The sequence below is a fragment of the Carcharodon carcharias genome, chromosome 5, assembly GCF_017639515.1.
Source record: "Carcharodon carcharias isolate sCarCar2 chromosome 5, sCarCar2.pri, whole genome shotgun sequence".
Taxonomy (NCBI): Eukaryota; Metazoa; Chordata; class Chondrichthyes; order Lamniformes; family Lamnidae; genus Carcharodon; species Carcharodon carcharias.
The window spans coordinates 96,622,126-96,648,498 of NC_054471.1; the positions used below are offsets into that span (position 1 = coordinate 96,622,126).

Genomic DNA, 26,373 nt, shown 5'->3' on the forward strand with positions numbered 1-26,373 from the left:
AAAAGTCACAAATACAAAGTTTATTTGCATATTTTATACAATATTGAAAGATGATCATTAGTTTTCTTCTGGGAATTCAGTAATGCAGTAAACAGGCACTGAACCTTCTTATGATCTCTTCTCCTCAATCTGCCCACAAATGTGTTTTCCATTTGGAATGAAAATAAAAATCACGCACCACTTTTTTTATTATCACTAGAACAAACCCAGAAGATTAGATTCTGGCATACTCCTCATAAAACCCAGGTAGATGGCGATTAAGATCAATTTCTAGTGAATTATGAAGTGCCCACACTGGGCAGTATTTGATTTCTTCACTTGCCCTGTACAAAGATTTATGCACTTTCTTAGGTTGTGCTCCAATTCAGAAAAAAAAGGAATCTGTTCTGTCTTGTCCATTACATGCAAACACATACATTCAGGGCCATGTAACCTAACATTTCTCATTGTAGGTTTTATTCTTATGGCATTATATCATATTATATAATTATATCATATAAACCAGCTGTTCAGCCCAGCCAGCCCATGTTGGCATTTATCCTCCCCGTCAGCTGTAGTCTTAGCTTGGTTTGCCTCCTCTGATCCAATATTTCTCTGTTCCCTTTTCTTTCAACAACTTGTCTAGTTGATTCTTAAATGTTGGCATGGTTTCAGTTCCAATCCCTAATGCTGGTAATACATTCCACAACCTCTCATTTGTCTGCTTAAAAAAAAACCTGTTTTCTATGGTAAGTTTCTTGCATTTAAGCTCCAGAAGGAGACATATGAGATTATGTAGTTTACAATAGTGGTTGGAGAAAAAGGTCCATTTTAATGTAAGAATTGCATTTAATTAATTGCATATCGAGTTCTTGAATCCTTATTGGTTATTTCAGTAATGGATAAGGAATGTTTATAATCGATAATGTAAGAGTTCTTCAAACGATGTGACCATGGTATGGCTTAGATCTTGTATTCCTGTCAAGTAGCAAGGCACCAGTCCATATTTGGTTAGAGATATTCAGGTTAACTGCTTTTGTCAGTTTAAAATGGTGCAGCATGCAGTTCACTTTTGTGGTTCATTGAAATTTCTATATTTGTCAGACTGCTGTTTCGATCGGTAGCTTTGTGGGGGAAGAGAAACCAGAGGAAAAATGAGGAAAAGACTAATAATGAGAAATGCGTTTAAACTGCATGTTACACTACAACTTTTGCAGAGAATTCTGCTTGCAGTAGCATAAACTTGGAGCAATAAATATTTGAGTGGTTGAATCTCTGGCAACTCTAATTGCCTTCACTGAGTGCCAACAAAATTGATAGTCATATTAGGCAACCAAATTGTATGAGCTCCATTGTGATGCTCCAACCCAACATCCAGTTCAAGACCTGATGTGCATTCATCTAAACTAAGCCCCTTGTTGACAGGTAATGGTCTAGATTATCCAGTCAATGGTGATCGAACAATGGTCACCGTTTATAACACTTAAAATTTCCTACGGGATTTCTGTGCACCATTACAGTGCAATTTGCAGTAATAGAAAGCCAAAGTCCTCTGCAGGAAATCTGGGACCTGTGCAAACAGGACAAGCAATAGCTTTGTCTTTAACCAATCAGACTGAAGAATCTTTGTGGCATGTAGCGCCAAAGCAGGAAGCGTAAATTAGAACACTTAATTAAATGTCAAATCATATAGAGAAAAAGAAAGCAAGGAAGAGATGAGATGTAAAAATAAATATTTTTTTAGATCTCCAACAATAATTAAAATCTAAAGGAATGAAACTTACATTTATAGAAGTAAACTTTCAGTGTGAGAGAGATTGTTTGGCAGTAATTAAGATTTAACATGCTGTTTAGAAATTCCCTTACATATGAATGGACAAGTCTGAATTACTACTGTTTAGTGTGTACCTGGTGTGTAGGTACCACAACTTCATGAGCATTATGTATTTCAGTGTTGAATCCCTTGGTGAGATGCTGGTCTAGCGACACTTGTAGAAGAGTAGGTAAATCAGACTTGCAAATTCTGCAGCTTCCACACTTGGAAAGCTGAAGCTTCTACATGGTGTGGTCTTTAATAACACTGAGTATTGATTAGACTCACCATTATTTTTGCCACAAAATCCAGGCCAATGTGTTGGGGGAGAGATATAATGGGCTTGATTTTAACTTTGTACAAGAGGGTGCATTTTGAATGGGTGAAAATTGGGCCCATTCTATCTGTCTTCATTATATAAACTATACTGCAGTTTCCTCAAGAACCATGGGACTGATTTTGGTTTTTACCGAGCCCCCATTTTGTGTGGTAAAGGCCAGGAAATCTGTTAGAAATCTATTATGCTAAGAAGGTGGTTCTTGTTTGTGAACCCAATAAAATACTTTGCTTGGACTTGGGGTTGGAATTATGAAGCTCCCATTGGAAGCAGGTGGTACTTTTGGCTGCATGTGTAAACGTGGGTGGCAAAAGACACCGTGCCATTTTGAGCCCAGGAATATGCTGATATTCAAGTCCTCAACACAGTCATGGAAATCTGGTAGGAAACTGATAGTGAACAGATCCATAATTGAGAATCTAAATGACCTACAGAGTTTCCAGACATGTATCTTTAAAAATAATATTTGTAGAGGAGCAGCTGCAGAGTAATGGCAGGGCAAGCTAGTTGAGAGGTACCTTGTGTCTTCCAGTATCTTCACATCTACAAGAGAGGGTAATGTATGAGCTATGGCAACATTGCACTGGTTGAGGCAGCTCCTTCCAGAGGACATTGTGCCAAAGATCCTTACTTATCACAATGGAACGTGACTGACTGACCATTCTGAAATGCCTAATCCCAGTCTGTTATGCTGGATATGGTATTGCACGAAATTAGGCATGCTGGAGCAATCAGGAGCTAGCATTGCCTATTGGATTTCACCAACTAAGATGCCAACAACCATTTCTGCAAAACCAATATGGTAATGGAGGAAACTGCCTTTGAAGGATGAGTCAACAGCAGGATGGATGTCACCTAAGTTGCAAGGACACCTGCAGCCATCATGCACTATATAAAGCTTGCATATGTACAGGGGCAGGAACAGTCAGCTGTAGTCCAAGACCTAAAAGTTGGCTAGCATAAGGGAGGTGGCATCACTTAATAAATATACTTTGGGCTGGCAGGTTATTTTGGGTAGCTCGAGTTAAGGCCCTGGACTGAAAAGACATCAATAAATCCTTCCCGAAAGTATTGCATGGCATATGCATTGTGGAGCCCACAATTTAAAATGAGTGCTGTGTGTGCCTTAATTACCCATTGAAAGGTGTGGTGCGGTTGTAAAAGGTTAAAACTCTTAACTCTTCTTTCCTGCCTGCCCTTCATAACCCTTGGCTCCCTTGTCAATCAAAAATCTGCCTAACTCAACCTTGATTATATTCAGTTACCCAGCCACCACTGCTGTCTGGGGAGGAGAATTCCAAAGACCAACGACCCTCTGAGAAGAAATTCCTTCTCATCTCCATTGTAAATAGGAGAACCTTTTATTGTGAAAGTGTTACCTAGTTCTAGATTTCCCCATGAGGGGAAACATCCTTTCAGCATCTACCCTGTCAAACCCCCTCAGAATTTTGTATGTTTCAATAAGATCACCTCTCATTCTTCTGAACTCCAGTGAGTATATACATAACCTGCTCAACTTTTACTCATAAGACAATCTCATCTTGGGAATAAGCCTGGTGAACCTTCTCTGAACTGTTTCTAATGCAAGTATGTCCCTCCTTAAGTAAGGTGACCAAAACTGTACAGTACTCTTGGTATGGTCTCACCAATGCCCTGTATAGCTGTAGCAAGACTTCTCTATTTTTCAACTCCATCCCCTTTGCAATAAAGGCCAAGATTCCATTTGCCTTCCTAACGACTTGCTGTTCGTACATGCTGACTTTTTTGTAATGTAATCATGGATACCTAGGTCCCGATGCAGTTTCTCTCCATTTAAATAATATTTTGCTTTTCTGTTCCTACCAAAGTGCACAACCTCACATTTCCCATATTATACTCCATCTGCCAAACTTTTGCCCAATCACATGTCTATATCCTTTTGTAGACTCTTTGTATCCTCCTTACAACTTGCTTTCCTATCTATCTTCGAATTGTCAGCAAATTTGGCTACAATACAGAGATAAAAGCAAAAAACTGCAGATGCTGGAAATCCAAAACAGAAACAGAAATACCTGGAAAAACTCAGCAGGTCTGGCAGCATTGGTGGAGGAGAGCACAGTTGATGTTTCGAGTCCTCATGACCCTTCAACAGAACTAAGTGAAAATAGGAAAGGGGTGAAATATAAGCTGGTTTCGGTTGGGTGGGGGGGGGGTGCGGTGTTGTTGGGACAAGCAGCCAGTAATAGGTGGAGATAACCAAAAGCTGTCACAGACAAAAGAACAAAGAGATGTTGAAAGTGGTAATATTATCAAAAGGAATGTGCTAATTAAGAGTAGAAGACAGGACAGATAAGGTACAGATAGTTCTAGTGGGGGTGGGGGAATACTAAAAGGTAGAAATAAACAATGGGTGGAAATACATTTAAAAATAATGGAAGTAGGTGGGAAAAGAAAAATCAAATATAAATTATTAGAAAAAACAAAAAGGAGGGGGAAGAAACGGGAGTGGGGTGGGGTTGGAAGAGAGAGTTCAAGATCTAAAATTGTTGAGCTCAATATTCAGTCTGGAAGGTTGTAAAGTGCCTAGTCTGAAAATGAGGTGCTGTTCCTCCAGTTTGCGTTGAGCTTCACTGGAACACTGCAGCACCTCATCTTCCGACTAGGCACTTTATAGCCTTCTGGACTGAATATTGAGTTCAACAATTTTAGATCTTGAACTCTCTCCTCCATCCCCACTCCCTCCTGTTTCTTCCCCCTCCTTTTTGATTTTTTCCAATAATTTATATAGATTTTTCTTTTCCCACCTATTTCCATTATTTTTAAATGTATTTCTACCTTGTAGTATTCCTCCACCCCCACTAGAGCTATCTGTACCTTATCTGTCCTGTCTTCTACTCTTAATTAGCACATACCTTTTGATAATATCACCACCTTCAACATCTCTTTGTTCTTTTGCCTGTGACAGCTTTTGGTTATCTTCACCTATTACTGGCTGCTTGTCCCAACAAACCCCCCCCACCCCCGCCACCCCTTAAACCAGCTTATATTTTTACTTAGTTCTGTTGAAGGGTCATGAGGACTCAAAACGTCAACTGTGCTCTCTTCCATCGATGCTGCCAGACCTGAGTTTTTCCAGGTATTTTTGTTTTGGCTACAATACAGTCCAATTCATTAGTACAGATTGTAAAAAGTTGAGGCCCCAACGCTGATCCCCGTGGCATTCCACTAGTTTGTTTCCTATCGTGAAAATGACCCATTTATTCCAACTCTCTTTCCTGTTACTTAGCCAGTCGCCTATCCATGCTTATATATCACCCCCAACACAGTGAGAACTTATCTTGTGTCATAATCTTTTATGTGGCACCTTATCAAATGCCTTTTGGAAATTGAAGTACACTAGATCTATTGGTTCCCCTTTATCCACCCTGCTTGATCCTCAAACAACTGTAATAAATTTGCCAAACACTATTTCCTTTTTACAAAACCAGATTGACACTGCCTGATAGTAGTATTATTTTCTAAATGTCCTGCTGCTACCTCTCTAATAATGGATTTCTGCATTTCCCAATGACAGACATTAGGCTACCTGGGCTATAGTTTCCTGCTTTCTGTCTCCCTCCTTTCTTGAACAGAGGTGTTACATTTGCACTTTTCCAATCTGACATAGGACCTTTCCAGAATCTAGGGAATTTTGGAAGATTACAACAAATGCATCCACTATCTCTGCAGCCACATCTTCTAGTACACTAGGATGTGGGCCATCAGGTACAGGGGGTTTGTCAACCTTGAGTCCCATTAGTTTTCCCATTATTTTTTCTCTTGTGAATGTGATTGTTTTACGTTCCTCCCTCCCTTTTGCCTCTTGATTTTCTACTATTCTTGGGTGCTTTATATGTCTCCCAACGTGGAGAAGGGTACAAATTGTACAATGACTTTGCCATTCCCTTGTTTCCCAGTATTAATTCCCCAGTGTCACCCTACAAGGGATCAATGCTCATTTTAACTACTCTTCTCCTTTTTATACCATTGTAGAAGGTTTTACTGTGATTCATATTTCTTGCCAGTTTTCTCTCATACTCCAATTTCTCTCTTTTTTTCTTAGTCATCCTTTGCTGATTTTTAAGACTTTCTCAATCTTCTGACGTACCACTAATCTTTACAGCATTACACACCTTTTATTTTCAATTTGATACCACCCTTAATTTCCTTGGCTCGCTTTGGATGGTGAATCCTTCTGGTAGTCTTTCTCCCTCTAGGGAATATATATTTGTTGAGAGTTCTGAAATATCTCCTTAGATGCCTGCCACTGCTTCTCTCCGATCTTGCATTTTAATCTATTTTTCCAGTTCACTTTAGCCAACTCTGTCTTCATACCCTTATAATTGCCTTTAGTTAAGTTTGTTATGGATCCACATTTCTCACTCTCAAACCGAATGTGTTATAAATGGTTAAAATGACACTTTTATTCATGATTCAACATCTAGGAATGTGAAAACTACTGTTGTGTTTTTTAAAAAAAACACAGGAATATCTTTAAATGGATTTGTTAGAATGTATCAGTTTTTAGGAACTTAGTTTTACCACAGTACTTCCTCAGAACTCTTGGCATTTTTCAGGGAACCAATGCATATCTCTAATAGGTCAAGGCTTTCATTGTTGGGGGAAAATGCTGAGGTTACATGATGTTTGGTTTAGGAAATATTGTGACGCATTTTAAAGTACTGTTCCAAATTCTAGTTAAAGTTATGAACCAAGAAACTACTTTAGACAAAAGCAAAATACTGTGGATGCTGGCAATCTGAAACAAAAACAGAAAATGCTGGTAAAACTCAGCAGGTCTAACAGCATCTGTGGAGAGGGAAAAAGCAAAGTTAACGTTTCGAGTTTGCATGACCTTCCTTCAGAGCTATTTTAGAAAGTTTGTGATATGTTAGAATTACGCCATTAAGGTCTGAGCCTATGAAGCACTGAAACTGGAGGAAGAATCTACCCAAGGGATACAGAATCCCTGCTTTTTCTACATGGACATGAAAACTAACACTGTGCAATATGGAATTTTGCCAGCTGTCAAGATAGAGGATGCTCATTAGCTAGTGCCACTTTCTTTTTATTTGTTCATGGGATGTGGGCATCGCTGGCTAGGCCAGCATTATTGCCCACGCCCAATTGCCCTTGTTCAGAGGGCATTTAAGAGTCAACCACATTGTTGTGAGTCTGGAGTCACATGTAGGCCAGACCGGGTAAGGATGACAGATTTCCTTCCCTAAAGGACATTAGTGAACCAGATGGGTCTTTATAACAATCAGCAATGGTTTCTTGGTCATCATCAGACTTTTAATTTCAGATTTTTATTGAATTCAAATTTCATCAATTGAAATGGTGGGATTTGAACCCAGGTCCCCAGAGTATTACTCTGGGTCTCTGGAATACATATCCAGTGATAATACCACAATGCACTGTCTCCCCCCTTGGATGCAATATTAGCAGACCTTTTTCCTTATCAATATTGACAAATTAAAGAACACTTGAAATGATGGGGGTAAGATGAGGGTCAAACACTGCTGCTGCAGTGGCTAATGACTGTTTGCTGCCAATGGTATGCATTCTGGCATAATTTTCAGTACATCTTTGGCCACAGGAGAGATGCCAAAGGACTGGAGGACAGCCAGTGTGGTACCATTATTCAAGAAGGGAGGAAAGGATAAACCAGAGAACTACAGGCCAGTCAGTTTAACCTCAGTGGTGGGGAAGCTATTGGAAGCAATTCTGAGGGACAGAATTAATCTACACTTGAAGAGGCAGGGATTAATCAAGGATAGTCAGCGTGGTTTTGTTAAGGGGAGGTCATGTCTGACCAGTTTGATTGAATTTTTCAGAGGTGACCAGGTGTGCAGATGAGGGCAATGCATTTAGTCTACTTGGACATCAGCAAGGCTTTTGATAAGGTCCCACATGGGAGACTGATAACAAAGGTAAGAGCCCATGGTATCCAAGGCAAATTGGATCCAGAATTGGCTGAGTGGCAGGAAGCAGAGGGTGATGGTTGAGGGGTATTTTTGTGACTGGATGCCTGTGTCCATTGGGGTTCCACAGGATCAGTGTTGGATCCCTTGTTCTTTGTGGTATGTATAAACGATTTAGACTTGAATCTAAGAGTGTTGATCAGTAAGTTTGCGGATGACACAAAAATTGGGGTGGTAAATAATGTGGAGGAAAGCCTTAGATTACAGGAGGATATAGATGGGCTGATCATTGGCAAATGGAATTTAATGCAGATAAGTGAGGTGATGCACCTGGGTAGGACAAACAAGGCATGGGAATACACAATGAATGGTAGGACCCTGGGAAGTACCGAGGATCAGAGGGATCTTGGTGTGCATGTCCACTGGTCCCTTAAGGTAGTGGGACAGGTAGATAAGGTGGCTAAAAAGGCTTATGGGATACTTGCCTTTATTAGCCGAGGCATAGAATATATGTGCAGGGAGGTAATACTGGAACTGTATAAAATGCTGGTTAGACCACAGCTAGAGTACCAGGATGTTGCCTGGGCTGGAGAGTTTTAGTTATGAGGAGAGATTGGATAGATTGGGGTTATTTTCCCTGGAGCAGAGGAGATTGAGGGGGGACATAATTGAGGTGTATAAAATTGAGGGGCATAGATAGGGTAGACAGGAAGTAACTTTTCCCCTTGGTGGAGGGATCAATAACCAGGGGGCATAGATTTAAGGTTAAGGGGCAGGAGGTTAAGAAGGGATGTGAGGAAGAATTTTTTTCACCCAGAGGGTGGTGGGAATCTGGAACTCACTATCTGAAAGGGTGGTAGAGGCAGAAACACTCATAACATTTAAGAAATATTTGGATGTGCACTTGCGATGCCATGGCATACAAGGCTATGGGCCTAGTGCTGGAAAATGGGATTAGAATAGTTAGGTACTTGTTTGACTGATGCAGACCCGATGGGCCGAAGGGCCTTTTTTCTGCTGTAGACCTCTGTGACTCTGACTATGACACAGTTCTACTGTTTCTCCGCCATGTTTACTGTTTGAATCAGACTGGCAGCAGAACAAGATTTCATAGATCTAATGCTGCTGGATTGAAATTCATTCATTGTCATTCAGTGTTTGCTTTTTTAATGCTGATTAAGACATTAAGACCTGCAAACATTTCTTGCCTACAAAACCCAAACTTTGGGCGCGACAGAGTGATGTCTGCATGGACCAGTGCACATGCGCAGACGGCCATATTGTATAAGCAGAAGGCACTGTGCTGCTGGCTAATTCCTGCTCCTCCTGGCCTCTCAAGGTAGGTTTAAAACTTGCTCTTTAAAGCTTCCGCTATTAGCTGAAAGGTTTTATAATGAGTTTGTACTTTCCTTTAAATGTCACTGGAATTCTATAGTCATCTTAGCAAATGTTAATGAGGTAGTAGCTTTGTGAATCAGCTGCCAACAGAAACAACCAGCTTAAATCTACTGTGGAGCACAAAAAGAACACCAGCCTGCTGAAGCCACAACATAGGACTATGCGCATGCTCAACAGGACAAGCAGCATCCTATAGAACACCAAGCAATCCCACAACCAATGGCTCAAAGCAAAGCTCTGCAGACCTGTTACAGCCAGTCCTAAATAGTGGTGGAAAACTAGACAACTAATGGGAGTAGGAGACTCAATGAACATCCTTTCCCTAAATGATTGCAGAGTCCAGCACGAGTGCCAAAGGAAGGGCTGAAGTTTTTGCAACAGTCTTCAGCCATAAGTGTTAAACTGTCCTACTCTCAATCATCAGCAAAGTGTTGGAAGGTGTAGTCGACAGTGCTATGAAGCAGCACTTGCTCACCAAAAACCTGCACGCTGATGTTCAGTTTGAGTTCTGCCAGGATTACTTGACTCCAGACCTCATTACAGCCTTGGCCCAAACATGGACAAAAAAGTTAAATTTCCTAAGATGAGGTGAGAGTGGAAGATGGATGAAGGAACAGGGGCCAGAATTTTCACGGCAGTTTGCGGGGCAGGCCCAGCACGCCGACATGTAAAATCACGCACGGTGAGGTTGGGCGTGGACCCTGATGCCACCGCGTGTCATTCAGGTCTTTCGTTCAGCGGGTGTGCACCAGGAGCAGCTGTGTGCCCACCAAACTGTCAAAGGCCTGTTAAGGCCAGTAGGAAACTAATTCAGATAATTAACGGGGCTGCCCGTGCAATCTTAAGGTTGGTGGGCAGGCAAAGAGCCCAAGCAGCTTTCACATTTTTCAGGAAACCTCATCCATGGGCGGGATGAGGATTCCAAGGTTTAGTAAAAATCTATAAATTTTTTTGAACAATTCATAAAATGTCCCAGCTCGTGACACTGTCACACGAGGGCACATGTCTAAATAATTTTTATCTTTATTTAAAGATTTCAATATGAACTTAATGCCCGAGGCAGCTCTGTGCCTCGGAGATTTCTGCGCTTTTCCGCGTGCATGCGTGAAAGAGCGCAGGCTCCAACTCTCCCTCCTCCCCCTGCCCGTACAGATAGCGCTGAGCGCTACCGGCTGTGCATCATGCTGGGCGGGCCTTAATTGCCTGCCCATGTAAAATGGTGGTGTGGAGCCAATTGTGGTCAGCGATTGACCCACTCCCGACTGGCCCACCCAGCACGGGGAAAATCTCCCCATGGTTGCGAGTGTTGGAGGCCAATCATCTCGGCCGCAGAATATCACTTCCTTAGGCAGTGTCCTGGGTCCCAACAGCTTCATCTGCTTCGTCAGTGAGCTTTCGTCCATCACAAGGTGAGAAGTGGGGATGATCACTGATGATTGCATACTGTTTAGTTCCATTCACAATATTTTTTAGGAAATGAAGTAGCACCTGACCACGTGCAGCTAGGCTTGGGCTGATTAGTAACATTCATGCCATATAAGCACCAGGCAATGACCATTTCCAACAAGAGAGAGCTTAACCGCTTCCCTTTGATATTCAACAGCATTACCAGCATCAGCACCCCCATCAACATCATGGGAGCCACCATTGACTAAAACTATCAACCAGATAAATGCTGTGGCTTCAAGAACAGGTGAGAGGCTGGCTATTTTGTGGCAAGTGACTCAGCTCCTGGTTCTGCAAAGCCATTCCAACATCTGTGAGACATAAGTCAGGAGTGTGATGGAATACTCTCCACTTGTGTGAATGAGTTTAGCTTCATCAGCACTCAGCTCGGTACCATCCGAGACAAAATGGCCCACTTGATGGGATCCCACCTGCCATATTTAAATATTCTCTCCCTCCAGCACCAGAACAATGTGGCTGCAGTGTGTACCATCTACAAGATGCATAGCAACAATTTACCAAGGATTTTTCAATAGCACCTCCCAAACCTGTGACCTATCATCTAGAAAGACAAGAGCAGCCGACGTATGTGAACATCACCAGCTCCAAGTTTCCCTGCAGCCACACTCCATGCTGACTTTGGAACAATGTCACTATTCCTTCATGATCGCTGGGTCAAAATCCTGGAACTCTCCACCTAACAGCACAGTGGGTGTACCTTCATGTGGATTGCAGTGGTTCAAGAAAGCAGCTCACCACCACCTTTCAAGGGCAGTTAGAGATGGACAGTAAATGCTGGCCTAGCCAGTGACCAGGCACATCCCATGAATAAATTAATGAAAAAATAACATCTGCTTGATTTAACACTCATTCCTCCTGTTTAATTCCCTCTGCCTGATGTAAAAGTTCTTCACAATATTTTCAAAAGGAATAGTATCCAGAAAAATTAAGGTTTGAGGAGTGGCAACATTATAGATGGTCCAAAAGACGTGTATGTATATAAAGCCAAAATGGACTCTTCTAAGTTAGAATTCTCTTGTAAATTGATTTTGTTAGGTATAAAATAAAACCATATGGACTTAGTTTTGATCTCTTGATGCAACAACTCAGCATTGTGCACTCTTGTTTTGTATTCCCAATCCTGTCTAATATTTGTATCTCAATCAGTTAAAACAACTTTTGCAAATATTGTCTTAAAATTAGCTTCTGGTTAATTGAGTGTGTGTTCGAAGTAAAATTCACAATTGTGAATCAAGGAGTTAAAAGGTCTACAGGACTTGTGTTTTGGGACCTACTTTTTTATTGAGATTACTTTATCAGAAATACTTAGCAATTTTGTGGGTGCTTTCTATTGTAATGTGGCATTGAAAGTGCTGCATATATACTACATGCAGGTGTTTTTATGCAATATGTTTGCATCTACCTGGTGACATTCAAGTGCTGCAACCATAGAGTATTGAGTGACATATACCTATGTATACCAAATATATATACCTAAATAATTAAAAAAGTAACTTGTATCTAATATTATATGATAATCCAAGCCATTAATGTTCAGATTGGATGAGCTATTTGACATCATAGACCAATCATCGGGAAAGTAATGTTTCTGCTTTCTGGCTATTGTATGAGTTTCATCTGTGTATCAATTTTTGTCCGTCTTTCCTCAATATATTCTCCTGTTGGACATTTTTCCCACCCCCACCCCACCCCAGTGCCAGTCAGTATCTTGTGTTCTCTCATGTTTTGTTTTCAGAAAGTGCTGACCCTTCTGCTATTAATACCTGCTTTAGTTTTTAACACTATCATCACTACTCCCTTCGTCTTGAGTCCATGATATCCTTGCCATTTTATCTCTCCTGATCTCCAACCTATCCCTGACCTTTTTATTTTGCTCCACATGCTCTAACGTTATCCTCCCCCTGATGACTTAAGTGTCACTGCCCAAAGCACTGATTTTAACACTGTGGAGAAAACGCTTTCTGAGGCCTTGGAGGGACTAACATCCTACTATGAAGAAAACCACCTTCGCGCAAACCCATCAAAGACACAAGTTTGTGCATTCCACCTCAGAAACCATGAAGCCAAACACCAGCTTAAAGTAACCTGGTGTGGAGCAATACTGACACATTGCGAGCACCCTATCTACTTAGGAGTCACCCTTGACAGATGCCTCACCTTCAAGAACCACATCGAAAAGACAGAGGCAAAAGTGAGAACACGAAACAACATCCTGAATAAGCTCACTAACACAAAATGGGGAACAAGTTCAAACATTGCGAACCAGTGCACTTGCTCTTTGCTATTCCACTGCTGAATATGCCTGCCCTGCATGGGAAAGATCTACTCATGCTAAGACAATGAATGCCATTCTGAATGCAAGCTACTGACTTATCACAGGTTGTTTAAAACCAACAAACACCAACAGCCTATATATCCTGGCAGGTATCGCTCCCCCTGATTTATAAGAAGAACGGTAGCCAGCAAGAAAGAGCGACTCTGTCAGACATCAGATGAGAGGCACCCTCTACATGGTCATACACCTACACCCAGCCGCCTAAAGTCAAGGAAGAGCTTCATGAACAGTGTTGTTCCATTACAATCAACCCCATCTGAAGCCCGCATCGCCTTGTGGAAAGACTGGCTCGCCAGTCTCGAACAACCCCCAGTGATGGAAATTCTACCAGATGAAAGCCTTCCCCCAACTGGGCAACCTGGAAGTGCCTTAACAGACTTAGGACTGGTGTAGGTCATTCAAAGGTGTCACTAAGCAAATGGGGATATACAACCAGCCCGACAACTTGTGAATGTGGAACTGAGCTACAGACTATGCAACATCTCCTGCAAAGCCTATCACTAGAGGAACCCTGCACTGTTGCAGATCTCGCCGAATTCAACAACAAGGCGCAAAAATGTGTCCAGTTCTGGCTGGGCCACGTATAGACTGTCCGTGGACACGATAAGAAGAAGATCCTCCCCCTCCCGCATCAACAGCATAAAACCCATCACGTTTCTACCTCTCTTCAGCTCTGAAGAAGAGTCTTACAGACTTGAGACGTTAAGACTGTTTTTCTCTCTCCACAAACGCTGCCAGATCTGAATTTTTACAGCATTTTTTGTTTTTATTTCATATTTCCAACATCTGCAGCATTTTGCTTTTATTTTTATATGGATATAGTTTGGTATTACTCAAATGACAAAGGAAGGCATTAAATGCTGAATGCAAATATATGCATGTTACTATAGGTTTCTGTTTGGGGTGAAATCGGCGATCTGAATGTCAATGGCTCTCAAATTGCCTCCCTACCCCTCAACTCCAAACTATCTTTTCTCCCTCAGGTTTCCACTCAAACTTAATGTGAAATCTGACATGAGCCAGCATAACTGGCCAGAATTTTAAAACATTCTTTTAAAAGAATTTGCTCTTAAAATGTTCATTTCTATATTTAAAGGTAGTAACTTTGTGCAGTATTATGAATAGCTGAAGGTGCCTTTATCACAAAAAGTTTTATTCACAGTGCCAATCCACTACCTATGAGTAACCTGATTTTAAATTGCTGAAATTTTAAAAATTATATAGAATTGGTGTACAGTCATCAGCTTATTAGTACATTTTAAAAATTACATTCAAAAGCTTTTAAAACATCCCTATTAGTCTCCTTGTGTCCACAAGAAGACTCAAAATCCTGCAAACATGGATAATTAGTAGAAACTCCCATTGGCATGGCCAGCTTCTAACAGGATGTTTCTTACAAGATCCCAGAAACTTGATTTGCTGAACATAATTTGCTCTTAATTTGTGCAAAAGGCTGAATTTTATGTTCATTTTGGCATCATTGTGCCTTTAAAAGCCAATGCACTCAACATCATGATTCTACAAACAATCCCCTCCCCCCACACCCCCTATCCAAGGCAGAGTGGGTAACTGCACCACCTAATAAGATATAGTCATGCGGACTAAGAAGATCCTTGATTTAATGTACAATCTTCACTATGTTAGGCAATTTCAGTAAGGGCAGTGGTGGGGGCTGCTGCTTTTAACATTGGACCCTTGGATTAGGGTGAGGCAAAAATTAAAATCCTATTCCTGATAGCTCTGTAGTGATCCCTGCTGATAAGCTGTGTCTGGTGAAGGCAGAATCAGGATTGCTGATATTCAACTGTGTTGTCTTAAATATGAAGGCTGGCCATGTAGGCGAGGTACTGGAGAGCTGACCGTGAGTGTAGCTAAGCAAGAACCACAATTTTTGGGATAGGGGGGAGTGGCAGGAATTAATTTGGAAGAAAATTTAGTCTATAACTTGAATCACCTTAGGCCTGTGAAACAGCAACAAAAATATGCAGCGGTTGGTTGACCTTTTACATTTGTTAATTCTGTGCTTCTTTTCCTCTAGGTGACTTGTAGTTGTCCAGAGCCTTTGCGATACTGTAAACTTGGATGGACTTTTCATCAGGCACTTCGGATGTGGAGACAAACTTTGCTTTTGCTGGTTGAATTTTCTTGACCAGACAACCAAAAATTAATTGGCTACAATACAAACTTCAATTAAATATGATCGCTTCAGTTGACAAAATTAATTCCTTTCACAAGGTTGACACTTCAGAAAGCCTTTTTGACATGAACTATTCTTCTTGGAATGTCCGTTGCACTGTGATTGCTGCTGGTTTTCTATTCTATTTTGTAATATTCATTCTTTCACATGGGTTAAGCCTTATATTATCTGTGACCTACTGCTCTTTGCCAGCAAAGGAGAAAGTCTTCTGGAATCTCGCTGTCACTCGTGGTGTTTTTGGAATCCAGGGCATGGTTGCGGGTCTTTGGGCTCTCCTTAAAGATTCAGAATTGTATGCTGATAAAATACTAGCTCAACAGGACTGGTCTTGGTTCAATATCTTAACAGCATTTGGCTTCTTTGTGTTGGAGAATGCAGCTTTTCATGGGTCCAATGTAGTTTTCAGAACATTTGACATGGCACTGGCTATCCATCACTTTTTTGCCATTTCTGGTTTTGCCACCAATTTGATATGGGACAATGCAGGCCACTATTTGCCCATGATGATACTATTGTTGGAGATGAGCACTCCATTCACTTGCATTTCTTGGATCCTGTTGAAGGTAAGAACATTAATGTTGCTCCAATTTTTAAAAATAGGACCAAAATAAATCGTAAAACCAGTGGGGCTGCGTTTAAAATTTCTGTTTCAGTTGGCCGTAAACAAATATGTTTGTGCCTTTGATGACTTACTCTTCGAAACAGGAAACTGATTCTGAGATCAGGGGTTAGTTCCAAATAAATTTGAGTTTTAATTCAGAATGCAATCTGTCATATATTTCTATATTTCTGTTTCTAGGCTGCAGTGTTTTTCTGGTGGTGAATTGGTAGACTGATTCCTAGTAGTTCAATAGTTCCACCAACAGGAATATAGTGATTCTCCAGCTATCTTTGAAGTGCACATGTGCATGCATGCCTCTGTTTTGCAGCACATTTGGGGAGTGCCATTATTGCCAGAACAATTGTTGTCTAATCCTGATGGTTCAAAACTTTTTTTTTGCTCTTTAAAAATGAGGTTATTTTTATATTTAAATTCAGCAATATTTGTTGAAATTTTCAGTTTGTAGAAAAATAGCTGATGTGAAAATGAACATTCAAGCCCATACAAAAATGTTCCATTTCACAGTACCTGTTATAAAGAAAAGATTAGATTAATTTGTTGCGGGATTGGAGTTATAGTTTAAGAAACTTTGATATTTCTATCGGCTCCGAGTTTTAACTCTGAGGAAAAGAGTGCTGCATTTTAACTATGTCTAAAGAATACAGTACAGTTTGAGGAGGCAAGGACAAATTTTGATTTTGCCCACTATGTCTTAATTGTTTCTTTTAATCCTCCTTTCCTAGGCTGGTTTTGCACATATCCTGCTCTGGAAATTAAACCAGTGGCTCATGATCCACATGTTTCACTGTCGTATGATCCTCACCTATCACATATGGTGGGTGTGCTGGCAGAATTTGGACAGAATAAAGCTGCATGTACCAGTCCCACAGGCAGTGTTGTTCTTTTCTGGACTTTTCCTCCTGACCTTCATAATCAACCCTCATTGGACACGTAAGAAAACATTGCAACTTTTGAACCCAGTTGACTGGAACTTTACAAAGGAGATCAGCGGGAGGGCAAATGGTGAAACAAACAAGGTTTTGAAGAAAACAACGTGACTTGAAATATAATGTGGGGGAAATGTTAAACCCCAAACATGCAAAATTATATTCCTAACATGCTAAACTACATAAATCTACTCAGTGAGGTTAGCTGCCCTGTATCCCTGGGTATTGAATTTGATATCTAACATGTATTTGTTTATCATTTCCCGTCAGAACTTGACCTTTTTATACAAGCAAGCTTGTGCAATAAGTGACACATACCAAATGTAGATAAGTCAAAACAGGAACTTGGCAAACTTATTCAACAACTGCTCTTGAGAATTTAGTTAACGATAGACTTTTAGCATTAAAGTAAGTAATGCTTTTCTAAAAGTTCAATATTTTTTTTTAAAAACGTTGTAAGATGGTAATAAATTTCCCTAACTAAATAAGTAAATATCTGAATAACTTCAATGCGTTTGGGAGTAAATGGATACTTTAATTCATCATTGGAATCTTTCAAGACTACTGGCTATTTTCTACATGAAAAAGTTTGATAATGATACATCATGTATTTGTACCTGTAGCTCAAAGATTGAAGCAGCAATAATTTGCTTTAATCATGTAATAATTCTGTCAGATGTAAACACGCTTTTACACTTCAGTATTTTCATGATGCCACTGTTGTGGGACAGTTGAATCTTTTTTACATTCTTAACATTGCTATCAGCAGTGGCTTGGTTGGCAGCACTGTTGCCTCTTGAGTCAGAAGGCTCTGGGTTCAAGACTCACTCCAAGACTTAAGCACAAAAATCAAGGCTGACACTCCAGTATAGTACTGAGCAGTAGAGATATCCATGGTAGCTTGGCCAGAATTTATCCCTCAACCAACAACACAAAGCAGACTGTTATCAAAGTACTGTTGTGGAACCTTGCTGTGTGTAAACTGATAGCTATATTATAACAGTGACTAATCATGATTGGCTGTAAAGAATTTTGGAATGGCCTATGGTCATGAAAGATGCTTATATAAAAGTGTCTTTATTCATTTTAATACAGTATTCAGTCTTAAACTTAAGTGTTCGTCCATCTGTTAAAGTTCTAGGTTTGTGTAATAATTGACTTTCTGGGATGCATTGATCCTTATGAAACCCATTTTTATATATTACTGGGTGGAAAATCCTACCAGAATTGCACAAGATTTGGCAGAAGATGCAAATCAACCATGTTTTATTTAATAACTATAAACATTTCTTAACTTATTTCAGAGAAGCTATCCTTGTGTTTCATCTATATATATATATATATATAAATATATAAATATATATACTGCAACTTGGCTTTTTTCCAAAAAAACTTCACCATGCCCACGCAGTTCCTTTGCTATTTTGGATCTTTAATTTGCCTTACGTCTAGAATGCAGGGCCTTTTGATTTAGTGGTTTAAGAAGGTAGCTAACCACCACCTTCTCAAGGGCATTTAGAAATGGGCAACAAGTGCTGGCCTGGCCAGCAACGCTCACATTGTAAGATTTCCCGGCTTCAGGGATGGTTTATTAAGAAAAAAACAGTTTAGATATGATATGTTAACTAATTATACAGAAGTATAGGACCTGTAACAGCTTATATAACATCATTCCGCTCTCTAGTTGAAGTGTTAGAGAGCTCTTCCCTCGATCTTTCTATCTTCCTCCTCCTCCTCTGGTCCACCTTCCATCTGAAGAAGGCAGCTGCCCAATGAGCAGTGCCACTTCACCAGCACCTCAGCGCACTACCACCAGCATGATACCAATCTATATACCCTTTTTTTTGAGGGCTGGTAACTTACCCAGTGTCAGTCATCTATTTAACTATCCTGACCAATGGATGCAGGACAGGTACTCAAAATGTCAGGGTAGTTATCAACCCCAACCCTCTGCCCTTGCCCGTCACCCTGCTTGAGGTCAGCTTTTTAACTTACATCTTGCTGAGGGTCATATCCTGACCCTTTCTAAACAATTGCATGGATAAGGGGGTGCATAAGACACCATTCTACCAGCTTAGGAATGTCAACATGGCAGCCTGAACTAAGGCTGTTTAGAGGTCAGTGTTTAGAAATCTTCTTTCCAGAGAGAGAATCAAGGCTGTTTAGCTAATCACATAAAATGCAGAAAATACTTGTTTATTAAAGACCTCAATTTCTTACAACATCCCCTGAAAGAAAATAAATAATGGACCCAGAATCTTTTGATGTGCAAGTTCTATTGAGTATAATTCTTGAGCTCTTCAATGTGATCCTGATAGATCTGCTACTTTGTAGAAAACATCACTCGATTTGTATTTCAATAATGTATCTTATCTCCTATTGCATTGTTCATAGATGGTCTGAAGTGTTTTTGTGATGTTGAGCTGCTAACTTGGCTTTGTCCCTTTTAAGGCCATTGTCTAAATAAGTAACCCGTGATAATTGTATTTGCTTTTTGATTTTTAGCTCCAGGTCAAAAGAAACCATTATTAAATGACTTGTGTTTTTAAAGATTTTGTAGTTGTTACAAATTATGACAATTTGATACCCGAGTACTAAAGTCTGTAGTAATGGACAGGCATTTGGGTAGTGGTGGTGGTGCATTGCTTTTAGGTACAAGGACTTCTGTTTTAGATTTCTGATCACTTTGCCAAGGAAAGGATTTGGGGGTGAGTTTTATTGAAGCAATTGTGTTTAATACTTCACAAAGGGTTAAAAATCTACTTTTTCCTGGTGTGACCTCATTTTATTCCCCCAGACTTCGTATGACCCCTGGGGTTGGGGTTGGGTGGGTAGCTTCAGCAGTTGAGCAGGAGGTGGATGTTTTAGGTCCTGAGCAAGGGGGTTGGGGTTAGCTCTTGACCAAGGGGGTGTTTTGAGGGGGGGTGGGTTAGGGGGTTAGCTCTTGAGCATGTGAGGGAGGGTGGGGGATGTTTTAGCTCCCGAGCGGTGTGAGAAAAGAGGTTTAGCTCCTGAGTGGGCTGGTGTAGTGTTTTAGCTCATGAGAGGGTTTGGGGGAAGAGAAGTTAAGCATGGTAGTAATTGTTTAAACTTTAGGGATTTAAAAAAAAAACTAACATCTCCATCGTCACTTTTTTTTGCAGCAGCAGCAATCAGGCCTCAAAAGATCTTTCCATTAGGCCTACCAATACAAAAAAGGGAGGATTTAAAGGGGCCTGACAGCTGTTAGCATTCAGTCCAACTCCACAGCAGCCATTGCTGCCTCGGCGCTTGCAACCCTGAAATCTATGTTTCATGACCCCACCAGGGGTCGTGACCCAGTTTGGGAAACCCTAATCTAGTATGTACCTACAGCTAGCAATAGAAAGAGGTGTGGAGTCGGAATAAAGATGCCAATTTCCCGTGCAATTTCCCATAATGACGGGGCAACAGATTTTGTTATCTTGTGCATGGCTTGCAGCAGTCATTCACACCCAAGGCTGGGAAGAGCTGAAGTCTTATAATATGGTTTGAATCCACTTTTGAGAGGACAGTAGCTGGTGTAATTAGCAGCTCTCTCTGACTAATCCCTGAATGGGAAAGAAGTTTTGGGGAACAGCCTCCTTACTTGCTGTGCTGAAAAGTGAGGAAAATATATATGTAGGTCAGTTTGGGGAGTGGGGGGGGGGGGGGGGGGGGGGGGGGGGGGGGAATGGGTGATGGTGAGCTACTGAGTGAGAATGGAAAGATGTAAGTCTCCTTGAAGGAGACAGTTGGTCATATTTCAACAAAGAAAAACTGTCCAAAAAAGTGATTTTTCCTTTCTGTAGCGTGCTACTTGATGTATTTTTATTTTATTTGAGGTGATTGAGATGAAATTGGCTATAACTGTCACATTGTATGATAACTTACTAAAATAAAGCAGCTTAATCAATCATACCTGGTCTCATTTCACTTGCGTATTAATGTGTCTGTCTATCATAAGTTTGGAGAAACTTATATGAAGCTGCATTTGAAGAACTTGATAGCCAGTTCAAAATTTCCAGGTTCAAATATCGTATAATTAGATATTGGGCAGGACAAGAGATCAATCCAGTCTGCTTGTAAGAGTGACCAACAGGTGAACCTAAAGCAGGCATGAAATTTGGAACAGAGGCATTGTACCATATAAAACTCAGTGGGGCCAGGTACAAAAAATAATTTTATAAAAGGCTAATGGATGTTGAACCTTATCCTGAGAAGGTTCTTGTATAAAGGAGAGAAAGATTTGCTTCAGCTACACAAAGCTCTGGCTAGATCACATATGGAGCACTGTGTACTTTTCTGGGCACTACACTTTAGGATATATTGATCTTGAAGGTTTGAAGCACAGATTCACCAGAATGTTACTAGGTCTCCACGGTTTAGATTATAAGAGATTACATAAACTAAGTTTGTATTCCCTGTACTAGAGATGGTTTAGGAGTGATCTTGATTGAGGTTTTTAGGAATTTTGAGAAGATAGAGAGAAATTTTGTCTACTGTTTGGGGGAGAGGGGGAGATCCAGGACAAGGGGAAATCACCTTAAAAGCAGAGCCAGGCCATTCAGGAGCGAAGTTAAGAAGCATGTCTTAAGGCAAAAGGCGGTTCAAGTGTGAAAGTCTATCCCACAAAAAGCAGTAGGTACTAGCTCAACCATTTTAGAATTTAATTTTGATTTTGGACAAGTATGTAAAAGCTTATGGAACAATGATAAGCTGATGAAGTTACAATATAGGTCAGTCATGATCTCTCAATAGCAGAACAGACTTCAGTGGCTGAGTGGCCTGCCTCCTCTTACGCACTAAAGATCTGCAACTCTTTTGGTGTGCACTCGCTGTAAATTCAGAGAATAGATTTAAAACAAAAGGCAACCACCTGTCTTATAGCATGTCACAGCCTTCCCAATGAAGTTTTCTCCTTAACACTATGGTACAAAGTAGTAAGTAAATGCAAACCATTTAAGTGGCTCCTGATGTTGTGGGTCTGGTATTTTCTGTTGCTGGAGAATTCATACATTCCAAGTGACTGCCTTTAATTTATACTGTTTTGTCAAGTGTGACACAAAGTTTGCATTCAGATAGTATGTGATATCTGAAGTATGATGGACAGGATGGGAATTAAAATGCAATAACTTCATACAGTGAACTGCATGTGGCACAGTTCATGTTAAATCAAAGCATATGCAACTTTATAAGAACAGAACATCTTTTGATGATACAAGCACACACAATGATCTATATATCACATCATATTTCAGCTGCTGTTAAAGGTGTATGTTTCTTTAAAACCATTGCTCAAATCTCAAAATAAGCAAACCCAGGTGATTATCACTCCATGTAATTTTCTAACATAAGGTCAAAAGAAAGGCTCATTCATAATGAATTTTTCACAGGCCAGAAATCTACAGTCATTTGTATTAATTTATTCCAAGTACTTCAGTTGTGATCTCAAATAGGGCATCTTAACAATTAATTGAGCGAGTCCATTCACCGATTAATTGCCATTCAGGCTAGGGAGATCAGAACACTAACTTTGTTTGTGGGAAAGTCAATTAGGAGCTTAACATGGTGATTTCAGTGCATCTTGTTTCTGTAGAGTTATTCCTGTTCAAATAACTGTGTAGAACATAGATATGACACACATCGGCAATAGACAGTGTTGCTGCCTAATTGACAGGGAGCGGGCATAGATCATCCATATTACTTGTGTTGAGTTGGAGAATTCGCATTGTAAAAATAGGGTTGTCTTTTCCCTGTTTTGAGACCACAGTAAGTAATTAGCTGCTATAATGAAACTTATTTTCACTTCCAACTCATACAATTCTCTCAACAATTTTTGCATCTCTTTGGAAAATTGCACTCACTCTCTTGCTCTCAATGAATATTTCCAGAACTTAGCACTGAAGGCATGTGTATTTCTGCTCAAAGTTTCAAAATATTTTAAATGGATTAAAACAGTGATAAATTGGACTACATGATCAGGCTAATAAGTTTCTTAATTAAGAATATTTTTTAATAGTCCTTCTAGTCTTGTTTCACCTAATTTGGAAAAACCAACTCAGGTACAGTTAAGGACTGAAAGAAAACTTTCTTCCCGAAGGATGGTTAACTCATCCTGAGAAATGGGCACACTGCACAAAGACATGCTTGTGGAAACATCCCTTTGGTTATTAAATCCAAGTCCAGATTTTTGAGTAGCTGGAGCCTTCGTGTACAAACATTAATGAAGGCATTCAAAGCTACAAAGGACAATATCAAAGTTAGGTTAATCAAATTAAAGTGAAGTATGTCAATTTAATTTAGAAATATTATTTTAAATCTGTAATTTATTGCTGTTGGGGAAGGGTATGAAAATCACAGCTGATTGGTTCACTTGTTGCAAAGAAACTTTGCATATGATTGTAATTCAGTCAATAAATTCAAATCACAAATGAGTTTGTATATCTTCTAAACAAATGTAAGGTGTTTGGATAATTTCAAAGTTGTTCAGCTTAAATATGATTAAGTGTCTCACACAGCTTTACCAGGAAATCTATGCTGTCCTCTACATGACGTTTGTAATATGTTGTTAGATCTCCCATGGCATTGCCACTGGTGAGTTGGAAGGCAATGTGTTATAATCAGGCATTATGACATATAACGTACAATGTATTACACTGTAGATACTCCAGTCCAGAAATCTATTGTTTGGAAACACCAGTTGTCCAGAAATTTTTTGAGCAGACCCAAGCAGCATTCAGAATCGTTTTGATGCAGTATTTTGGGAACAGAACGATAGAAGATAAACTATTTGGATCAGTAAAACATTTTTATGACTGTTTTATGTTGTTTTATCACTGTTTTATACTCCAGGTAAATACTTATATCTACGATGTTTTCTGGTTCATACACTTGTAGTTAGGCATTCTAATATCATTCTATAATCCATAAAACTCCAAATTCCAGAATGACTTTGTCCCATTGATTTATAGTTGCTGTTTGAACATGACTACAGGTTGGGCATCTAAAATCTGGCTGTCTGAAACCTGGACATTTTTGAAAGTATTACATTTGATATTTGATTATATGAAAGTCAGACTTATTGCCCAAATAATGGGACAATTTGGCTAGGCACCAGTTATTGGTTGCATGCCAAATTAGTTATCAGCTTGCCACTTTGTTTACAGTGGTGCACCAATCTAGTTCCCATGCTCCAAGTCTGGTGTGATGAAATCTGGGAAATTCCGAAATCCAGCATGGTCTCGATCACGAGGGTGCCAGATTTTGGATATTGGACCTGTAGATGACATTGAGTTTTACCAGCGTTTTCTGGATTAATATCTGCACTTTAAAAAAAAAAACATTTTAAACAAGCAGCATTCATAATTGTTTTGCAACTTTACTGAATATGCAGTGTTATCCTTTTTTGAAAGCCGAAGATTGTAGGCAGATGTATCAGTGTCGGTTAGGGGAAAGAAAAATGGTTTGGGAGTCCATGTTTAGGTGGAATCCTGAAAATTTGCACTGTGGTAGTGGGGGGTGGTTACGGTCTGGAGTTCAGGGAGGCAGTGTACTGAGATGTTGGCGCACTGAGCAGAAAGCAAAATGCAGCACTAACATCCTGAGTTAGCAGCATAGGAGACACTGCCTAGTGAACTGAGCTTAGCAGGATTGAAATATGGGTTCAGATCACTGGGGGTTTTGGGGTCTGGCAGTGCTGGGAGGTATCCTGGAATCTAGTAGCACTGGGGTAGATGGTAGGTGTGTTAGTAATGGTAGGGAGGGATCTGGAGATTGGAAAACAATAATATGTGGACATAGAGGGAGACACTTGATTTTGTGGACCTGTAGCAGGGTAAGGATTCAGCTTGAAGCTCCAGTTTTGGGCTAGCAACTCCTAGTATGGTGTGGTGAAAATTGAGTTAGCAACTGCCAGTGTACATGGAAGCTTGAGTTCTCTGTCAACTCTAAAATGTTCATGATCACTTCCCCTGGTGCCGCCATTACACTGGCCCTGCAGTTATTGTCTGCCATCACTCTGAGCTGGAGTTATAATAGCAGTCCAATCCGTATTGTACAGTATGGCAACGTTATTCCTAACAGCTATTCCAGAAAGTCCAAATGTGTAACAGAATGGCAGTCTTGACTGATGCCACCTGACATCTTAGCCTTTTCTTGCTTGTCTTAATCCTCCTCCTCTGTATTATTCCATGATTCTATGGACTACCAAATGCTTCCAAATTTCCATCAAGGTATACTTCAGCTCAGTTTTAACTGAATTAGGTCAAACATTGAAGCCTTTGCCACAACATTAGTTCTGCATGAAGGTTCACAACATGGTTGACTTCCAAGTTTGAAGCAGCCTGCTCAATTGGCAACTTACACATTCACTCCCTCCACCACTGGCACATCATGGCTGCAGCCTGTAACATCCACAAGATACACTGTAGCAACTCTTCGACAACCCAAACCCACCACCTCTACCACCTAGAATGACGAGCAGCAGGCACATCCTGACTTTGAAATATACCATAATTCCTTCATCACTGATGGGTCAAAATCCCGGAACCTAATAGTATTGGGGGAGTATCTTCAGCCCACAGACTGCTGCGCTTCAAGAAATAAGCTCACCACGACCATCTTCTCAAGCGATGGGCAGTAAGTTAGTATCATCTGCAAAGTTGGACATGCAACACTTTATTTCTTCATCCATTAATATATATGGTGAAAAGCTAAGGTTGTGAAACAGATCTGTGTTGTTCCTTGCTACTTACAACGAACCAGAGAATGAGCTCTTATTCTCTCTATTCTAAGTCCAAACAAATTACTGACCCAAATCATAGGGTGATTTCTAATCCCAGTAATTACCCTGCAATTAATGTTTTCTTTTGTAACCAGAGATCAGCCCTCATTTTGCAGATTTGTAGTGCATTTTGCTGAAATTCAGAGCTACTTATGCGATCAGCATTCAAATGCACTTGAACTATTTACTGAACAGTTTTGTTGAATACAAAATTGAATGCTATGACAGAAAAAAACAGGCACTCAATGGAAGGAAATGAGGTCTAATCAAAGTGTCATTGTCCTTTGTTTCTGTATGAAGTGAGCTGCTTATGCAGTTGTTTTAGGAATATAACTAAAACTGAAATTATTTCCATAATGGGCAAAAATTGGGGGCTGGAAGGCAGGGGGTATGTAGTTTCCATTGCCATACAATTAACATTTGTACAACTTGTGTAATAGTTCGGGCTGTCACGTCTACTGATGCATCAATATCATCTAGGAAAAAGCTACCAGAAGCATTGACTATAATATTGTGGCTAAAATATAGCGTTTCAAGAAAGTTTCTGACAAAGAGATTAATGAGTCATTTTTCCC

General features: G+C 40.1%; 1 protein-coding gene across 3 annotated transcripts in view; it reads left to right on the forward strand.

Moving 5' to 3' along the window:
- cln8 (CLN8 transmembrane ER and ERGIC protein) overlaps positions 1 to 18,330 on the forward strand; it is a 35,265-nt gene extending 16,935 nt beyond the window's left edge. For 2 of the 3 annotated variants that reach the window (XM_041187550.1, XM_041187551.1), the window contains exons 3-4: positions 15,310 to 16,031; positions 16,813 to 18,330. In XM_041187550.1, the coding sequence (XP_041043484.1) occupies positions 15,468 to 16,031; positions 16,813 to 17,127 (879 nt within the window). In that variant the 5' untranslated portion in view covers positions 15,310 to 15,467 and the 3' untranslated portion in view covers positions 17,128 to 18,330. Of the gene's footprint in view, positions 1 to 9,289; positions 9,411 to 15,309; positions 16,032 to 16,812 lie in introns of those variants that run through there. The other variant, XM_041187552.1, reaches the window with a different exon arrangement.
- Positions 18,331 to 26,373: the final 8,043 nt, after the last annotated feature.